At 41.2% G+C, this 19,346-nt stretch overlaps 1 protein-coding gene across 1 annotated transcript in view; it reads right to left on the bottom strand.

The window, feature by feature from the left end:
- The window catches only part of HOMER1 (homer scaffold protein 1), a 123,224-nt gene that overhangs the window by 59,314 nt on the left and 44,564 nt on the right, over positions 1–19,346 (bottom strand). The window contains exons 3-5 of the mRNA XM_074995464.1: positions 17,627–17,758; positions 7,944–8,036; positions 835–977 (exon numbers count right to left, since the gene is read on the bottom strand). Of these exons, the coding sequence (XP_074851565.1) occupies positions 835–977; positions 7,944–8,036; positions 17,627–17,758 (368 nt within the window). The remainder of the gene's footprint in view (positions 1–834; positions 978–7,943; positions 8,037–17,626; positions 17,759–19,346) is intronic.

Genomic DNA, 19,346 nt, shown 5'->3' on the forward strand with positions numbered 1-19,346 from the left:
TTTTTAAACTCTTCTTAAACTAAATCAAACTCATCACCACCTGCCTTTTATTACATGTTTACTTAACTTTTTCCTGCTCTCTACTTCTGCTTGTAGACAAAAAATGCCCCATTTATGATAAATGGAGCTCCTTTGCATATCAGAAATTAAGTCAGAACTTTCAACCTTAAATAAAAAACACTGCCTCAATTTTCCTAAGGGGCAGCAGAGCAAAAACATACCTCAGCAAAATTATCATCATGCTGAAGTGCAAATGCAACTCTTCTATATTTTGAAAAACAAAACAAAACAAAAACAAAATTAAAATATTCCTCAAACAAACAGTCAGAGGTGTTTAATTAGAAGGCCGCTTTAAATTTTTAGCACTTCAGGATTATACTGATACGTTAATTTTCCAACAATTTATCACCACAAGACAGTCTAATGTTATCAGTCTTTTAACGTCATTTGAAAGTGAACAAAAATGTTAATTGGAACAAGTTCTTTGAAGCAGATAATTCTGTTGAGGTCTCAGGCACGTAAGTATTGCTTCCTGTTAAAGGGACACCTTGTGTTCAGGAATAAAGTGCTTGTACTAAATATTCACATTGTACAGGAAATTAAAAAAGGCCTCCCCAGATTTACCTCTGCAATATTTCTGTGAAAAAAAAAGACTGCACTGCAAACATGAGGCTGAGTCCTGTATTTTTCCTTTTTTTTTTTTTTTTTTTTAGAAAGAATATTAGATTATTTAATTTATGACACTGCCATTTTGGAGCCATCTGAAGAAAAAAGGTCCCTTTAACAATGAAGTAAATGTGTTACTTAATCAAAATGTGGGAACTGAATCTGTACCTATGTGTAAATGGTAATGCATTCTGGGTTGGTTCAGCCCTTGGTTCCGAATTTTGTGTCACTTCTGGAGTTGTTCTTTCATCATCTGTTCCATTAATGCTTTCTGGAGTTAAAGGAGATTGAATGTCCCCACCTGCTGATTCCTTAAGTGGAGGAAAAAAAAATTATGGTAAGCTTATGTCACAACATATATATAAACAATTACAAAATTATTTTAAGTGCATGGTTGCTAACTTAAGACAACATTCAGCTGAGACTCCCAAAATCAGTATACAAATTTGAAAAAAGCTGTCACGTCACAGGATTTAGACACATAATACAATTGCTATAAAAAGATGTACATCTATTAAGTAGTATACAGCCTCCTGCTCATAGGGTTCCTCTCTGCCTTAACTTTTCTTCTATTTACACAGTGGTACAGACTTAATGGCTGAAAATTCTTACAACCATGACTACAACTCTTAACTTCTTCTTTGTATTTTACCATAGTGCGACCACTGTGACAAAAATGTATTAAAAAAAAGTGTTTCATTTTTTCCATCAAATTAAAATGAGAAAAGTGGAAGCATCACTGTTGGGCCAACTGCAGCCCCATCAACAGTAAAATCTGTGCAAGTGTTTATCTGCAAACCTTTTTCAACCAGGGTGGCCTGGATCTAGCTAGCGCTGGCCAAGACAATTGGTTTACGTATTGACTCAGCTCATCCCTGGGGCAGTCACCATTAGTATGGGTGTCTGGATACTTGAATATATTTTAAATATATCTTCTACTGTACAGCACTAGTACAACCTTCATTAGGTTACACCACCACAAAACAAAACCAAAAACTGTGTTGTCTCAATTAGAGAGCCAATATTTATTGAATCCTGTTCACTAGGCATTTTTCACTGTAATTTTAATTTTAAAAAGAACATTGCTTAGCCTTGGTGCTAAATCTCAGTATTAGTTTTTCTACTTAGCACGGCTTGTTTCTATGACATAAATATGTTACAGGAAGCACCATGTTTTCCCATGACTAAACACATTCTGTGGCTCTAGCACTTACACCTCTCAACTGACGATGTGGAGGAAGTAGGGGGCAAAAGTTCTTGTTATGTAAAGCCATGGACTTGAGCAGTGAACAAGCTGCATTCTTAAGAGCTAATTTCTATTCTCCCCATCCCCCTGGTTACACTGACCTCAAGGGGAAATGAGGGCATCTTGTAGAAGGAGGAGGGTAGAACAGGGGAAATCTCCTGATCCCTACTGAGAAAGTAGGGCAATTGGCTGGTTCTCTCAGGTGCCTGTACATGAAAACAAGAAGCCTGGGAAACAAAACAGGAAGAACTGGAAGTCCTGGTAAATTCAAGCAACTACGATGTGACTGGAATAATAAAGACTTGGTGGGGTAACTTACATGACTAAAGCACCATCCTAGATGGGTATGCTCAGGAAAGACAAGTGAGGGGAGAAAAGGAGGAGAGGGTTTCACTGCACGTCAGAGCAGTATGATTGCTCAGAGCTCTAATATGAAACTAGAGAAAAGCCTGTTGAGTGTTTTTGGGTTTAGACAGGGTCCAGAATGAGCGAGATGGACTTGAGGAGAGGCTGAGGGAACTGGGTTTATTTAATCTTCAGAAGAAAATAATGGTGAGGTGGGATTTGATAGAAGGCTTCAGCTACCTGAAGAGGTTCCAAGGAGAATGGAGCCAGGTTATTCCCTGTGATGACAGATTACAGAACAAGCAGCAAGGGTTTCAAGATGCAACCTAGATCATCCTCCAGTGCATGCTAGGAACATCTACTTCACTAGGAAGTTGGAGAAGCACTGAAATGGGTTGCCGTGAAGGGCAGAGAGGGGCAGTTCTGCAATCCTGAAAGAAGCATGGCCTTGGATAGAAGGGGCAGGTCTGTGCTGCCCTGACCATGCTGAGTTCCCTTCCCTCACCCAGAAGCCCTTAGCGCTGCCTGGAGTTCCCTGCACAGGGATCCAGCTGTCATTCAAAGGACCCGGGACTCTGGTTGCCATTACAGTAGCAGCAGCTGGTAGCCCTGGTTCCTTTTTAAAAAAAATCACTGGTTCCTGGGTAGTTGCCCTTCTTTCGCCCTCCCCTTCCCCCTTGTCAGTGGGCCTGTCCATCCTTACAGGTCAAGGCTAGGATTCCTGCAGCTAGCTCTGCTGGCCATGACTCCGCCCCCACCAGCTTCCAGCTGCAGGTGTCAGGGTTTCCCTCCCCGCCCCGGCACCCAGCCGGAGTTCTTGCAGCTGACACTGCCAGCCAGGGCTCCATGCCCTAGCCAGCTTCCAGTTGTGGTGGTCGGGGGTCCCTGTGCTTCCCCTAGCCCCCTTCAGCCCCTGAATGTGACTCCCCTAGCCCCTGAGTGTGGGGTTTAAGCCAGGGAGAGCACTTTGGGGATGACCATCTTTCCACCACCACAACTGATTAACTATAGTAAATGTAGTGTTAATTTATGAAGATATTTCCCCTTTTTCTATGAAATAACTTATGAATATATAAACATGAGGAGGCATAATTTTATATTCTTGCCTCAAGGGCAAAATTAGCTAGTTACAGCTCTGCCTTCTCCCCGCCTGCCCTGTTTTTGAATTGCCTTGGGTCACCAAGTCTTCCTGAATTGCCAGAATGGGTCCCTATCTGGAAAATGCTGGGAACCACTGTCCTAAACACTGAAAAATTTCAGCTTAAGTAGCTTAAAGAAATGTGTAAATCATATTTTGAGCGTAAGGCAAGTTCATTTATTTTAAATACAATGAACAGCTGTTGACCAAAATTAATTATCTATGACATGAAATATATCTAATGAAAAGCAAGATCAGTTTCTAGTAGCCATTTTTCTAGCAAGATCAAATTATAATTAGCACTCCCATATAATTAGCACTTTCACTAGATCTTAAATTCTTTACCTTCCGCCAACTGGTATTTCCAGAGGCGAGAAATTCTTTCTTGTCTTTGAAAAGATCAAAAAGACTGTTTCTAATCAGAACCTTTCAAACCAATTCTCAGCATCTTAAATCAGTATTAAAAAAGGGCTGACACATATAGCAAGTCAAACTGCCATATGTGGAACTAACTTTTACAAAAGGACCATCTGTATGTGATCAGTAAGAAAAAGATTCTACCTAACAAAAATACAACTGAAAAAAATGAATACATACACACTGTATATACAGGGGGTCCTCATAAGTCACTTTGCTGTAAATTGTGTTGTACATACATCGTTAAGTAATTCAGGAAAGCAGATTCATTATAAGTCCCACTGATCCACACTTCTGTCATTTAGGGGCCGAGGGACTAAAAGCCAGGAACATGGCAGAGCTTTGTGGTGGCTGGGTGACAGATGCTGTATTGCAGGGGCCCTGGAATTGAGCCCTGAAATCCTGGGGGACTGGTGGGAAGCTGGCTTATCTTTCTATTTATTTAGATAGTATTTGTTTCTCTTATTATCATTTACCTATTTATTCTATTTATTTCTATTTACTGTTTTTGAGAGTTATAGGCAAATTCTATGTACCACACATGTGTGAACTGTATGTATGTATGGATAGGAGGAAAGATCCTTTTTGATAGCTGTCTTTGATAGGATAATGAGCCTTGTGGATAGGGGAGAAGCAGTAGATGTGGTCTACCTAGACTTTAGTAAAGCATTTGATACAGTCTCTCATGATATTCTAATCCAAAAACTAGGCAAATACAATTTAGATGAGGCTACTATAAGGTGGGTGCATAACTGGCTGGATAACCGTACCCAGAGAGTAGTTCTTAATGGTTCTCAATCCTGCTGGAAAAAAGTATAACAAGTGGGCTTCCACAGGGGGTCTGTGTTAGGACCGGTTCTGTTCACTGTCTTCACCAATGATTTAGATATTGGCATAGAAAGTACGCTTATTAAGTTTGCAGATGATGCCAAGTTGGGAGGGGTTGCAACTGCTTTGGAGGATAGGGTCATAATTCAAAATGACCTCGATAAATTGGAGAAAATAGCCTGAGGTAAACAGGATGAAGTTTAATAAGGACAAATGCAAAGTGCTCCACTTGGGAAGGAACAATCAGTTTCACACATACAGAATGGGGAAAGACTGTCTAGGAATGACTACAGCAGAAAGGGATCTAGGGGTTATAGTGGACCACAAGCTAAATATGAGTCAACAGTGTGATGTTGTTGCAAAAAAAGCAAACATGATTCTGGGATGCATTAACAGGTGTGTTGTGAACAAGACACGAAAAGTCATTCTTCCCCGCTACTCTGCGCTGGTTAGGCCTCAGCTGGAGTATTGTGTCCAGTTCTGGGAACCACAGTTCAAGAAAGATGTGGAGAAACTAGAGAGGGTCCAGAAAAGAGCGACAAGACCGATTAAAGGTCTAGAGAATGTGACGTATGAAAAAAGGTTGAAAGAACTGGGCTTGTTTAGTTTGGAAAAGAGAAGATTGAGGGGAGACATGATAGCAGTTTTCAGGTATCTAAAAGGGAGTCATAAACAGGAAGGAGAGAACTTGTTCTTCTTGGCCTCTGAGGATAGAACAAGAGGCAACAGGCTTAAACTGCAGCAAGGGAGGCTTAGGTTGGACATTAGGAAAAAGTTCCTATCTGTCAGGGCGGTCAAACAGTGGAATAAATTGCCAAGGGAGGTTGTGGAATCTCCATTGCTGGAGATATTTAAGAACAGGATAGATAGATGTCTATCAGGGATGGTTTAGATAGTACTTGGTCCTGCCATTGGGGCAGGGGACTGGACTTGAGGGCCTCTCGAGGGCCCTTCCAGTTCTAGTGTTCTATGATTCTATGGATTGGGAACTGGTTAAAAGACAGAAAACAAAGGGTAGGAATAACTTCACAGGCCTCAAAAAAGCATTTACAAATTTCAGGAAATTAAAATATTTAAGATTTTCTGCAAATCATAACTTCATACATTTTAAGGCTTGATGTTCTACCACCATTTAAGAGAGAAATAGTTGTACCTGAAAGAACCTTCTGCTCTTTTCAGGCAGCACAGAGGGAGACTGGGAATTGCACCAAGGCCCAGAGCTCCCAGCTGTTGCTGCCACCACCACGGTAGTCAGAGCCCCAGGCCCCTTTGAACTGCCACCCAAGGGGGGTTGTGACCGGAGCAGGGGACTGGGGTACAGGAGGGCATGCAAGGGTTTGGATTGTGACCTAGGACAGGAGAGGATTAGGACTGGGGCAGTGGATTGGGGTGCAGGGACGCGTTGAGGATTTGGGTGTTGTGGGTTGCAGGGGAAGGAGGGAGGACTGGGGTACCAGAGGCAGGTTCTGGCTGGCAGATGCTTACCTGGGCAAGTCCCAGCCAAGAGCCAAGTACGTTGCCTGTCTTCCATGCCTCAAAAGGTGGCTCAGAGTAGCCACTACAGGCCCATGTAGGTCTGTGAGCAGCTGCGAGCCTGGGGAGGGGGTGGTGGTGAGGTAACTCAGAGTGCTGCCTGTTCAAGATTTTGCTGGCTACGGGGACAGTATGTAAAGCTTCTTCTCCCTACCCCCACCCCCAGGCCCACAGCTGTTCAGATTAACAGGGCCCTGCAGCCAGCTTTTCTGAGCCTGACTGAGGCTCCAGCTGCACCCACAGGCTGAATCCAGTAGCTCAGTGGGCTGGATCTGGCCCACGCACTGTATTTTGCCTGGCACTGGCATAGACAGTACACAAACGTCACAGACGATACCAAGCTGGGAGCGACTGCAAGTGCTTTGGAAGATAGGATCAGAATTTAAAGTCACCTGGAGAAATTGTCTGAAGTAAACAGGATGAAAGTCATTAAATACAAATGCAGAGTACTCAGTTGCAAACACACAAAATGAGAAATGACTAGCTAGGAAGGAGGATTGTACAATGGGATCTGGGGCTCATAGAATTATAGAACGCTAGAACTGGAAGGTCACACTAAAACTCCAGAGGTCATCAAGCCCAGTTCCCTGCCCTCATGGTGGGGCTAGGTACCATTTAGATCATCCCTAATGTCTGTCTAACCTGCTCTTAAATATCTCCAATGATGGAGATTCTAGAGCCTGCCTAAGCAATTTATTCCAGTGTTTAACCATCCTGACAGTTAGGAAGATTTTCTTAATGTCCAGCCTAAAACTTACTGGCTGCAATTTAAGCCCATTCCTTCTTTTCCTACCCCCAGAAGTCAAGGAGAACAATTTTTCCTTCTTCCCCATAACTCCCTTCTAAGTACTTGAAAACAGCTATCATGTCCCCTATCAGTCTTCTCTTTTCCAAATTCAACAATTATTTCAATCACCTCTCCTAGGTTATGGGTTCTAGACCTTTATTGAATTGTGCTGCTCTTCTCTGGACCCTCTCCCATTTGTCCCCATCTTTCTTATAATGTGGTGTCCACAACTAGACACAGTACTCCAGTTGAGGCCTAATCAGTGCAGCAAAGAGCAGAAGAACTACTCCTAGTGTCTTGTTCTCAGTACTCCTATTAATTCATCCCAGAATCATGTTTGCTTCCCTCACCCCAAACAGTATCACACTGTTGACTCATATTTAGCTTGTGGGGCACTATGACCCCCTAGAACTCTTTCTGTAGTACTCCTTCCTAGACTGTCTTTTCCCATTTTGTATGTGCGAAACAGATTGTCCCTTCCAAAGTGGGATACTTTGCATTTGTCCTTACTGAATTTCATCCTATTTACCTCAGACCATTTCTCCGGTTTGTCCAGACCATTCTGAATTATAATGGTGTACTGAGGTACAAGTGATCATTGCTTAATTCAGTTTTACATTACAAGAATAACCAATTGCAAACCAGTAACATATGTACTTGGTGTTTTAAAAGGGCCAGTTTCATGCAGTAGAAAAAACTGTGACCAAAGTTAGCCATCAAAAAAAAAAATTAGAAGTGTTCAAGGATGGTTTACTAGATGCCCGAAAAACTATAATGGAAAAACAAGGCTATAATGGTTTAAAATGCTCTAGTTCAAGCACCACTATTGGACGTGAAGCAGGAATTAACTTCTACAGCCTGTGTTAATAGTCTAATATGAACATATACGTTACACATTAGTCACTACCAGCTGAGTGAAATATTAAAAAAAAAAACCTATTAGTCTATAAAGATCTGAGCTGAGATCCAACCATAAAACTCACCTGTGAAGGTGTACTTGTTAGTTCCATCTTTTCTTGAGATTTCTCCTTTGCTAACCGTGCAGCTTCTTTAAATTCCTGAAATTTGTCTGCAAACTGAAAGTACATATTTAAAAATATTATAGTACAAATACAAAACAACTTACAAAATAAGACCACTCTAGATGCAGCCAGTCAAGGCTTTTTTCCCCCCTTTTCCTTGTGAATGATCATTTAACCAAATCACACACAGTGTTATCTATGGCACTTGAGTCTACACACTTAAATTCCTTTGTATGTGAGCAATACAGACACACCCATAAACAACCATTAAAATTCTGATAAACTATAACGGTTCACGCAAGCATTGCTATTAAGCACATGGTGGTAGTCTTAATAAGCTTCTTTGAAGTTCAAAATTAATTGTCTTCCTTACAGATGTTGGGATGGATGTAAAACCCACTGAAGTCTTGGTCTTCAATGGCCTTAATCCTTTCTCGTTGAAAATATACTGATTTCTCCCCATATCTTGACTACTGATTACAGTCAGACAGATTACAGAATCATCATCTATAGGAATACTTATACCAAATTCATCTCTTATGTAACTCCATGTAGTCAATGGACTTTAGACATAATGAAACAAATTCAGCCTTCCTCTAAGCAAATGTTGAGTTCAGATTAATGTCAAGGGATTACTTTTCCCACACTTTTTTAATTAATTTTTATTAAAAGGTCAATGTTCCTGGCACAGTATCTTCTTTCTGAAAACTGTTCAACTAGTTCTAACAGTGATTGAGAAATTCTGAACTTTTAAAAAATGTAAATATGATGAATAAAATTAATCTTTTAATCAAGTTTATTTAGAGTAATAGAATTACAGAGATGAATTTGGCCTGATGTGCCTAAACCTAATGAGCACTGGGGGATGCAAGATTTTACTTGAGTTATTTTCATTTCAAGAAGCAGCTGAATGAAGTGTTCACAGAAAGTGTTTAATGTTTTCAATAACGGTACACTTTTTTTTTTTAAATCACTGCATATGACAACATGGATTTGGAGAGAATGGAAGTTGCTATTGTATTAGACAACTTGTCTCACTGGTTCTCAAGCAAAAAATCTAATATGGGGCCAAAGATCTCAAAATGGAGACAAAAAGGGCTCCAGTTTCTCAGAATCAATGCAATTCAGAAAACTTCATCCAGGAATTAACTCTTTGGCTAATAAACAAGGCTGTTCTCCAGACCAGTGTTTCCCAAATAGAGTTCTGTGGAACACCAGGACTCCGCAAAGTGAAAATAAGGGTTTAGCAAGAAAAAATGATCAGGGGCCAGCATCCCGTGGCTCCAGATCTGCATATGGTTCTAAGGAGCCATTTGTAGCTCCAGACGCTGCTGCCGCCGACTCCTCTGCAGCTTCCTGCCCTGTCGCCACTAAAACAGAGAGCTGAATTAAATTGGTTTGATGGGCAGCAGGAGGGATCTGGCTGTTAAACCAATTGAATTTAGTTCCCCTATTTCAGCATAAGTAAGAAGTCCTGTTGTACCTTATAGACTAACAGATATTTTGGGACCATAAACTTTTGTAGGCAGATGTGCTTTGTCACGAAAGCTTATGCTCCACAATGTTAGTCTGTGAGAAGCCACAGGACTTCATATTGTTTTTGAAGATACAGACTTAACTCTGCTACCCCTCTGATATTTTTTCAGCAGCAGGGCAGGGAGCTGCTCAGAACCCCTCACTTGCAAAGTATCCAGTATACACACAATAGGGGTGGGGCAAATGGAGCCAATGGCTATCCAGAAGGGGAGCCAGACGGATCCTGCTGTTCTTGTGTTGACCCTTCCTTTCATTGGCTGCGACTGGCCTCTCCCATTGCCATGGAGGGGACCAGGCAATTAGAATTGGTGATGCAGCAGTGGCTAAGGTAGGTTTGTCTGCCATGCTGGGTGAGATAAGAGGAGGGGCTAACTTGGGGAGCACAGGCTGGGTGGATGGGTTTACAGCTGAGAGGAGTTAAGCCACATATAAAACTTAGAGGTTCTGCAAAATTATTTCAAGTTTAAAAGGATTCTGTGACCAAAAAGACTGGGAAACGCTGCTCTAGATGTTCCAAAGTTTGGAGGAATAAGGTATCCTTCTTGCTAGAACTGTACCAATCTTAAAACTCAGATTTGCCTAGAGATGTGAGAAAGCAGACAGCATTACAGCTCCTTCCTCTCAAGTCTCAGCAGGAGGTGATTTAGAGAATGATTCAGAAGAGTTTAAGAACGTAACTTTCCTGAAACACACTGCAGATTCCTAATAGACAGAGTGCAACAAGGGTTCCTCTCTTCCTAGAGAAAGGTAAATTATCTATTAGAAGAGAGCTGTTTCTCTCCTCCAAACAAAATATTTGAAGCTAAGCTTTTTAAAAAAAAAAAAAAAAAAAAAAAGACACTTAAAGCAAACCTAAAACAGTCAACTATTGATGTAAGGAATGTGCCAGCAGGAATGCAATGCTGCTGAAGGCTGGGAGGAATGCGTCTCCCAGAGATCTTTTGCATGAGAATGCAAAGGTGTGCATATCTGATACCTTGCAAACAAAGCCTGATGGGTGGCAAGGAAGCAATGTGATTTTGTTTATTGTAAACACATTGTTGTAAAATCACAATTTATGCTAACACTCAGTATAAGAATTGTGAAATCTCACCAATGCTTGAAGTCATTTTGGAGGACAGGGCAGTCGTCATAACTACGTAGACATGGATGGCCCAGGGCTCCCCGGTCTAAAGCATTGTAAAGCAGAAGGGTAGGGGTACTGGTTGAACCAGGTAGCTGAGTGCCTTGGCCCTGCCTAAGCCTTGGCCATATAGCTATAAGCCTGGTTTGACTAGCCCTCCCTGCCTGTTAAAAGATAGAGCTGGGTAGTAGCATTTGTATTTTTATGAGACTCTACTTTGGTAAACATTGAGTGTGGAAATCACAGAGTGGCAGCTGAGGCCAATAAGAGCTGAAGTCACAGAGTTTTGCCTCAGGCCAAACCCACAGTGGACAGAGCAACTGGTGGCCAGCTGATAGAAGCAGTAGTGGACAGATTGACAGTGTGACCAGTGCTGGCCGGTAAGAGAAGCATTGGATGGCCAGACGGCATGACCAGTGGCTGATCAGTAGGAGGAGCAGTGGATGGATGGCTGGCGCAACTGGTGGACAGCTGGTAGGAGGAACAGTGGATGGACAGACCGCATGACTGGCAGCCGGCTAGTAGGAAGAGCCACAAGCGGACATGTGGACACCTAGCACCGTCGTGGTGATTTATCTGTGGACTCTGGGTCTTGGACTGCAGCGTGAAAGGTACACCCTGTAAGTGCACATGGGGTAAAGGCAAAGAGCCCTCAGCAAGAGACTTGGTTCTATAAAGTATTGGGATGGTACCTTGTTAATGGGGTTTCTCTCTCCGTTGTTTAGCTATCTTGCATGTGTCACTGTGTAAACTTGGTTTAGGCTATTGTTATTAAACAAGCTGTTTCCATCTTAGACTGTGCTTGTGAGAGGGGACGAACTGCCTTGCAGGCACCCAGCAGGTGGGGTGAGATTGTCCCAGGTTACTGGGTGGGGGCTCGAGCCAGTTGGTTGCATCATTGACAGAAAACCCCTAGAAGCTGAACCCAGTCCTTCTGGCAGGCACCTAGCATTAACAGAAGGGTTGCACTTACATGGAAAGAGGCAGAAATGACTTTCTAAAAGCATCCCCCTGTCCAGACAGTGGCCTTGAATGAAAATAGTTATGTACTCTAACTTGAGTGAGTTGAGGTGGCAAAGACCAGTGACAAGATGGCCAAGTAGAAGCTGAGCAATGAAAATGGAAATGCAGGAAAAGTGCAGGCAATCAAATCAGTGCTCTCTGATGTGATACCCTTTGCCAATATCCTGTCCGCCAGAGGAACAACTGTTCTTGAAATAAGTGAGAACAAATTTTGGAGTGAATGAGCTAGGACAACAACTTCTCACACTAAGGTTTCTTTCATCTCCTTCCTCTGGATTTAAGCCATCTCCACCAGATTAACGTTAGAGCAGAAAGCTAAAAATCCCCACCCACCCACCCGTGTAATTGACTGCATCAGAACTAGGATTCCATTTTGGGAATTAAAACACGTTTCAGCAAATTCTCACGATTTGACAGCTTTGTTGCTGATGTGGCACAGTGCACAAAGTTCCCCAAAGAGCATCAGAATCCCATCTGGGTCCTTCATTGCCTTTAATATTACAACAATTTCCAGTATGCCCTGAAGCTATCAACTAACACCATGGACACCTCAAAGTGCTCTTAACAAATAATTTGACTGCAGTCTTAGTAATCTGCTCTTCTAGACAAGAAAAAATGAATAGCCCTCTCACTCAGTGAGGTTCCATATTCTGCAGATCTGTACGCTCCACTCCTGCGGAAGCAAAGAAGAATATCAACAAGTTTTAATGACTCAAGAGGGAGAGATCAACTTTTGAGGTTTGGATTTTCTCACCATATTCCTCATCTAGAGATTACTGGCCATATTCAAAAGAATATAGTTTATTGCTGCACACACTGTGTATTTATTCACACTTGTGCAAAATGGAGTACAAAAGTGAGGATGTTCTGACAGCGTAGCATTTCATGTAATCTGTAAATGAATACACAAGGTGCAAAGCAGTGGAATCAGGCCAGAATGAAGTTCCAACTACTTAACATTTTCCTAGACCTTCCAAACGGCTAACAAGCTTGAGATTTCACACCCCCGACCCCCAGCTGTTACAGTAGTTTAATTGCAGGAAACATTGTGACCTCATGTCCTGGATAAGAAAGGAGTTTTCAATGGCCCTTTTGACCTACTATATACAGTTACAGTCCTCCTGGTCAGCCACCACTAGGAATTCAGTCAGCTAACTCTGTGGTTCCAGGTGAAATAAAAAAGGGAACTTTCTTCAAGGGTAGTTTTCACCTTAAGCAGCAATAGCAGACATTTTCCCAATGAAAAACTCAGGAGCAATTTAGGACTGCCAACAGATGGGTGTAAAGAAATTCAGAGAAATTGACATTTAAATTAAACACGTTTAAATAGAGACTCTTTGTTCCATTTTCTTATGCTAAAGTTTGACTTATAGCTTTTATCTCTTCAAGGCTATACATTTGCATATTCTGATGGTGTCCTATCACCAGAGATGCTAGAGTCTGTTTCCCTGCCACCCCACTCTTATCAGTATTAGTATTTTCAGCGTGGTGATTTTCAAAATAAGGATTCCAATAGCTGCAGTGCTGAGGAAAGACACTATCCTGCTTGGATGATAGAAGTGCCATAATACCAACAGAAGATGAAGTAGTCCACAAAGTGAAAGTACTAGTAGAATTTTTAGGCTTTGTCGTCTATGTAGACAAGATAGGCCACCTGCTAAGACAGCAGGCAATAAATGATCAGGCAAGTAGCACACCGAGAATGCTAATTATTAACCAAAAAAAGCAAAAAACAAAAACAAAAAAGCCAAAATGTTTTACAGCTACCTTGTCTGTTTAATCCATATTTAGTGTCTACTCAATCCTCGAAAGCTCCCTGGGGCAAGAATTCTTTGTGCTACATTTGTTCAGCAGCTAGCTCAATGGGACCCTAACTTTTAAGTAGAACCCTGTATATGGAGTTAATTCAAATAGATAATCAAAACAGCTCATCTATGGGCTTTGCTAGTCAAACACAGAAAAGGAATGTTAGAACTGGAGATAAAAAAGGTAACAAAAGGAATAAATTGTTTCAGAAATGTTAGAAACAACTGTATTAACTAAATTAACATTTCTGTGGCACCCTGAAGCCCTAGTCAGAACTGAAGTCCCATTCCATTAGACCCTGCATAAATGCCTAGTAAGAAGCAGTTGCTGTCCCAAAGAGACAAGACACACTGGGAGGGACTGAGCAGCAGAGGAAGTGAATTGCCTGATGTCACAGAGGAATTTAACAGAGTTGGATTATCACCCATGTCTTTCTACTATGCCTCAGGTCCAGTGTCCACAACAATTTATCTACACTTAATAGGAGATAGACCTGCCCAGCGTCCATCTCCTGGAGTTTGACTTCGTACGTCTGCTAAAGACATGCAAAATTGATCTCTGGGGTCTGTAGTCAACCCCTCTGTATTCCTGCTCTTGCAAGGATAAGGGATGCTGATGGAAGAAACACTCCAGTCAACCTCTCTCAGTGAGGGCAGACCTTACAGTTGACTGTAGATACATCAAATCTAGCTATGCAATTGCCATAGCTAGAACTGCATATCTGCAGTTGACTGTAAGGTCTAGTGTAGACCAAGCCTGAATCAATTCCACCCCCTCCCCCCTCACAGGCAAAAGTGACAGAACAGATTACAATCAAAAAAGTGAACTTTTTTCCTTTCTTTTGAGTGGTGTTCATAATCTTTTCTTGCATTTTGCTATCTTGAAAAAGAACACTGACAGGTAAATTTTCAAATTTCAGTCTAGTTGTGTGAGAGGTTGGAGGGAGGTGGGAAAGAGTCCTTAACATGGATTAGCAACTAACATACCTAAAAGCTGTAACTGTAATCATTAAGATAAGGCATCAGGGAAATAGCACACTGAACACATGCTGGAGGTTAATTACGATGAACTTCAGAAAAAGGACAGTTTGATTTTTACATGAAAAGTTTATTTACCAAACAGCATGGAATTCAGGGTGAGTACTAGTTAACAACTCCTTCCAATTCACATTTTTCCCCCAAGGTCATCAGCACATTGACTACCTTAATCTGCATATGTTATTCCAATGTGTTAGTCCATCCCAAGAGGACTAAACACAAGAATCATAGCAAGTGGCAAATGAAGTAAAACAGGAATTCGTTGGAAGACAGCTGAATGAGGCAGTCTTGCCTTCAGAGTTTATTATGCTCATATATGACATTTTGTTTTGAGAAACGAAGAGCGTGACCTGCAACAAACTAGTACATTATAAAGGGAAAAATCAAATCAGGACTCAAATAAGACCTTAAGTATTAGCAATGCAAGATATGTTAATGAACAACTGTCTCTGGGGTAGCTACATACACCAGTTTAAAAACAAACAAACAATCGACATTAAGCTCATTGATGTCGTGACATACGTGAGGATGCACATGCATACTGTATTCTAATTAATGCAATTCAGGATTTTCTCTTTACTGAGTTAAACAAAACCAAAGAGTAATACTTAGATTATCAAATGCAAATTCTTTTTGTAAGTAAATCACAATAATATCCACCTGAACACATATTTCATCAGGGGATATTGTGAAGGGGGACTGGGCAAAAGGGAACAGTTGTGACTCCCTGATCCTGGACTGAGACCAACTCTAGGACTTCACTAGGTCTGAAATGGGTGGAACAGTGAAAAAAATATTTGTCTTAAGGGAGCTCCAATGAAAGCAAATGTAGGGTCTTCTGGAAGGCCCAGGGGTCTCTGGACACCAGGGCTATGTCTACACTAGACCCAAACTTCGAAATGGCCATGCAAAGGGCCATTTCGAAGTTTACTAATGAAGCGCTGAAATACATATTCAGCGCCTCATTAGCATGCGGGTGGCCACGGCACTTCGAAATTGACGCGCCTCGCCGCCGCACGGCTCCTTTTCGAAAGGACCCTGGCTACTTTGACGTCCCCTTATTCCTATGAGCAGATGGGAATAAGGTGACTTCGAAGCAGGCGGGGTCCTTTTGAAAAGGAGCCCCGTCGGGACGAGCCGCGTCAATTTCGAAGTGCCGCGGCCGCCCGCATGCTAATTTGCATGGCCATTTCGAAGTTTGGGGCTAATGTAGACACGGCCCAGATAACTGAATGAGAAAAAAAATCTTTCAGGAGTCTCTCTGTTTCACTGTGTCTGCTCAATCACCACATACACTACTAACTCATCACACTTGTTCAAACTGCAACACTGAAGTCATCAAGAATACTAACTGAAAGTTATCTTTGTTGATACCAGGAACAAGATGTAGACTCAAACACAACATAAGAGTTATCAAATACATTTTAGAATCCTACACAATTAAAAATATTAATAAAAAAAGAGTAACGATAATATTCTCTGAGCTGCACTGGATACAGGAAGATTCCTTCCTGCAGCATTTGAATCAGAAGTGAAAAAATACCAATTAAAATATGTCATTTCTTCTGGTAAATGCAGCAACACATGTAGTAAGGGTTTAAAATATGCCACATTCTTTCCTTCTTGTCTGGGTGTCTACACAAGGTATTTAATAGAAGCATTCTGATGCCTTGACATGGATCAAGTCTCACCCACCCTATGGCAGGCCTCGAGGATTTGTCACAATGGGCAAACAACATCACCTTTGCTTTCTCAAACTCCTCTGAAAAAGGGACCCAAGAAGGCACATTACACATGGTAAAGAGGCCAAAACGCTTATTTTCATGTTAACTGGTAGTAAAATTTTTTTCAATACAAAGAGCTGATCTGGTCCTCTGACAACCACAGGGATGTTCTAAACTAGGATTATTGTGGAAAATGAAATGTAATACATCTTCTAAATGACTAAAATTAAGAACACTTTACAAGTTCTAGCCTTTTTCCTAGTATACTAGTGGATTGCACAAAATCTTTGCCCTGAGAATTGTACTGGATTTCCATAGGAAATTGAATCTCAACAGCAGAGCACACTAGCTCATAGCATTACTGAATGGGTGTCTACATGAAGAGGGCCACTAGTCTCTGGCATATGTGAGCAACTTAATTCAACTTCTGAATGCGGACTTCCATTTTTGAGCATGCCAGCAAAAAGTTTCAGATCCTCCATAAGGTGTTTCTCAATATTGCTGTTAATCTGATTTTTCTACAGTTTAATAAAACTAGTTTTATTTTACGCCACTGTTTTTCCAGCTTTCCCTTAGTTTAGAAAACATCCTCGCAATAAAATATTAGTTTTATGACATTTTGGCTATGCCTACACTAGCATCCCCCTTTCAAAAGGGGGATGTTAATGAGACACTTTGCGATATGCTAATGAGGCACCACAATGAATATGCAGCACCTCATTAGCATAATGACAGCACTTTGGAAGTGCTGCTTTTGATCGTGCACAGCTCGTCCACATGGGGTCCTTTTCGAAAGGACGGCGCACACTTCGAAATCCCCTTATGCCTATAACCAAATAGGAATAAGGGGATTTCGAAGTGTGCGCGGTCCTTTCAATAAAAGGCCCCATGTAGATGAGCCACGCGCAATCGCAAGCAGCACTTTCGAAGTGCTGCAGTTGCCATTATATTAATTATATTATGCTATTCATTACAGTGCCTCATTAGCATCCCCCTTTCAAAAGGGGGGTGCTAGTGTAGACAGCCAAAATGGAGGAATAGGTAAAAGAAAAAAATGTGGGTGAAAATTAGTTGGAAAGTGTGTCATTGACTGAGCAACAATTTTGCTGATGGAATCCAAACACAGCAAAAAAAAAAAAAAAAAAAGTCATTTGAATTTGGGTTCTGAAACTTCTTCCATAAAAAACTGGTTTCCATGTGAATGCTTTAGTTTCCTAGAAGGAAGAAGGTCAGACAATCCTACATGGCCAAAAAGAAGAGAAAAATCTGGCATTTTACAGTAACACTATTAAATTCTGAGTTATTACTTTGGTTCTAGCTCTTCCTAAATAGCCCTGACTGTTCAGGAATCCCCCTCCCCATTTCTTTCAGGTATTAAAAAACAGATGTACTTACTTTTGAAAGATGATGTTCAGAGGAAAATCCCAAGCCATAGACAGTATTTGCCCTGCTGTCTGCCCACTGGCCAAACTTTTGGGATGTTTTAGTAAATGTCATGTTGGGAGTGATAGTGCTATTTATTATTGCCTGCAAAGAAAACATAGCAGCAGTTGTAAGACCCATCAGTAAACATGCAGATATACTCAAATATTTGGACATAATTATATAGCCTCAAGGGAACTCTTTAACAAAGCCACATTAAAAACTGGTAGACATGGTTAAGAGGTGATAATGGTGCAATCATATCTAGTGCTATTAATATGCAAGGTGGCATTTTCTTCTAAGAGATGCCAACAAGGCCAGAGGAAATGATTTTGCAATGGGTAAATGGTTGTGTCATTCTAAACACATAATACTAAGCTGAAGTTTACAATAAAATAAAATCTTAAAAATGTTTGTTCAGAAACAGTTTTGCAGTTCTTTGGTACTCGTCAGAGTTTTATTCTTCCTTTATGTGAACAGGGGTAACATTAATGGGATAACACCTAATCACAGTGTAAAAGCCACACCTCTGCTTCAAAATACTGCACTGTAGCAAAGGTGTCAGTTACATAGGCACAAAAAGGAGCAAATATGTATATATTCCTGTTATATGCAGCACCTTATAATCGGGCACAAACAAAAATAAGTGAAATTTTGGCTCCACTGAAGTCAGCAGGACTACACTCTAATCTCTGAAGCACAACTACCCAGGTGACTCAATCATGTGAAAAATAAATGCTGAATGTGTTAGTAATATCAAATACTGATAGATTAATGAAACAAATTAAAACCTATTGATTACTGAAATTCCTTATTAGACAAAATTACCATGGAGTATGCAGAATAATTTATGCTGTACAAATTTAACCTCTCTAATCTGCCACCTTTGGGACCTGACTGGTGCTGGACAAAAGAATTTGCCAGACCAAACGTGGTGAGTAATGTTTAGCAGCATTACGAAACACTTCGACGGCTTACTGGGTTCTTGGAAGACATCTGGGGTAAATTACAGCTAAACAGCACACTGAGAGCCAGGACTGGCAGCTGTAAAAAAGCTTTATGGGACTGCGGAAACTTGACCACACCCATGATAAGTGGTCATCCATCTAACTAAAATCATGCCAGATTATAGATATTGCTTGATGAGAGTTCTGGATTAGAGAGATTTAACCTGTACTACAGTTAATGTGAAGTGTGGCAGTGTCCTTTTGTCTTCGTCCTTCTGATATTATAAACTACTTCCAGCTTACTATTAAGCAATTTACAGTAGTTACTACAGATATGTAATACTGAAGTGAAAAGAACGGTCTAGTCTTATCCAGCTTTGGCAATCATTCTGGGGGAGAAAAGTGACACAGAAAGGCATATACAAGGTTCCAGCTCCACTGTACAAAGGCTTCCAGCAGCGATCATGGACTTACTCCCTCTCTGGTACGGAACTTCTGATACTTGACATTCTCTTTGTTTTCAGAACAATTCTATTAATGGATGAAATAATGAATGACTGATTTTTGCCACTCATGGCCTGTGACAGTCTGCTTAGGCCATGTATGTGATCACTTGTGACTTCTGGGCATGGAGCACCACCAAAATCCTTCTATACAAACATTTCCAAAGTGCTTCTCTACAGAAGGGGCATTGAACAGGCACTCCTTTGGTTATTTACTTGGCTCACTACAGACACATTGCCCGT

Source organism: Carettochelys insculpta, chromosome 5 (genome assembly GCF_033958435.1).
Source record: "Carettochelys insculpta isolate YL-2023 chromosome 5, ASM3395843v1, whole genome shotgun sequence".
Classification (NCBI taxonomy): domain Eukaryota; kingdom Metazoa; phylum Chordata; order Testudines; family Carettochelyidae; genus Carettochelys; species Carettochelys insculpta.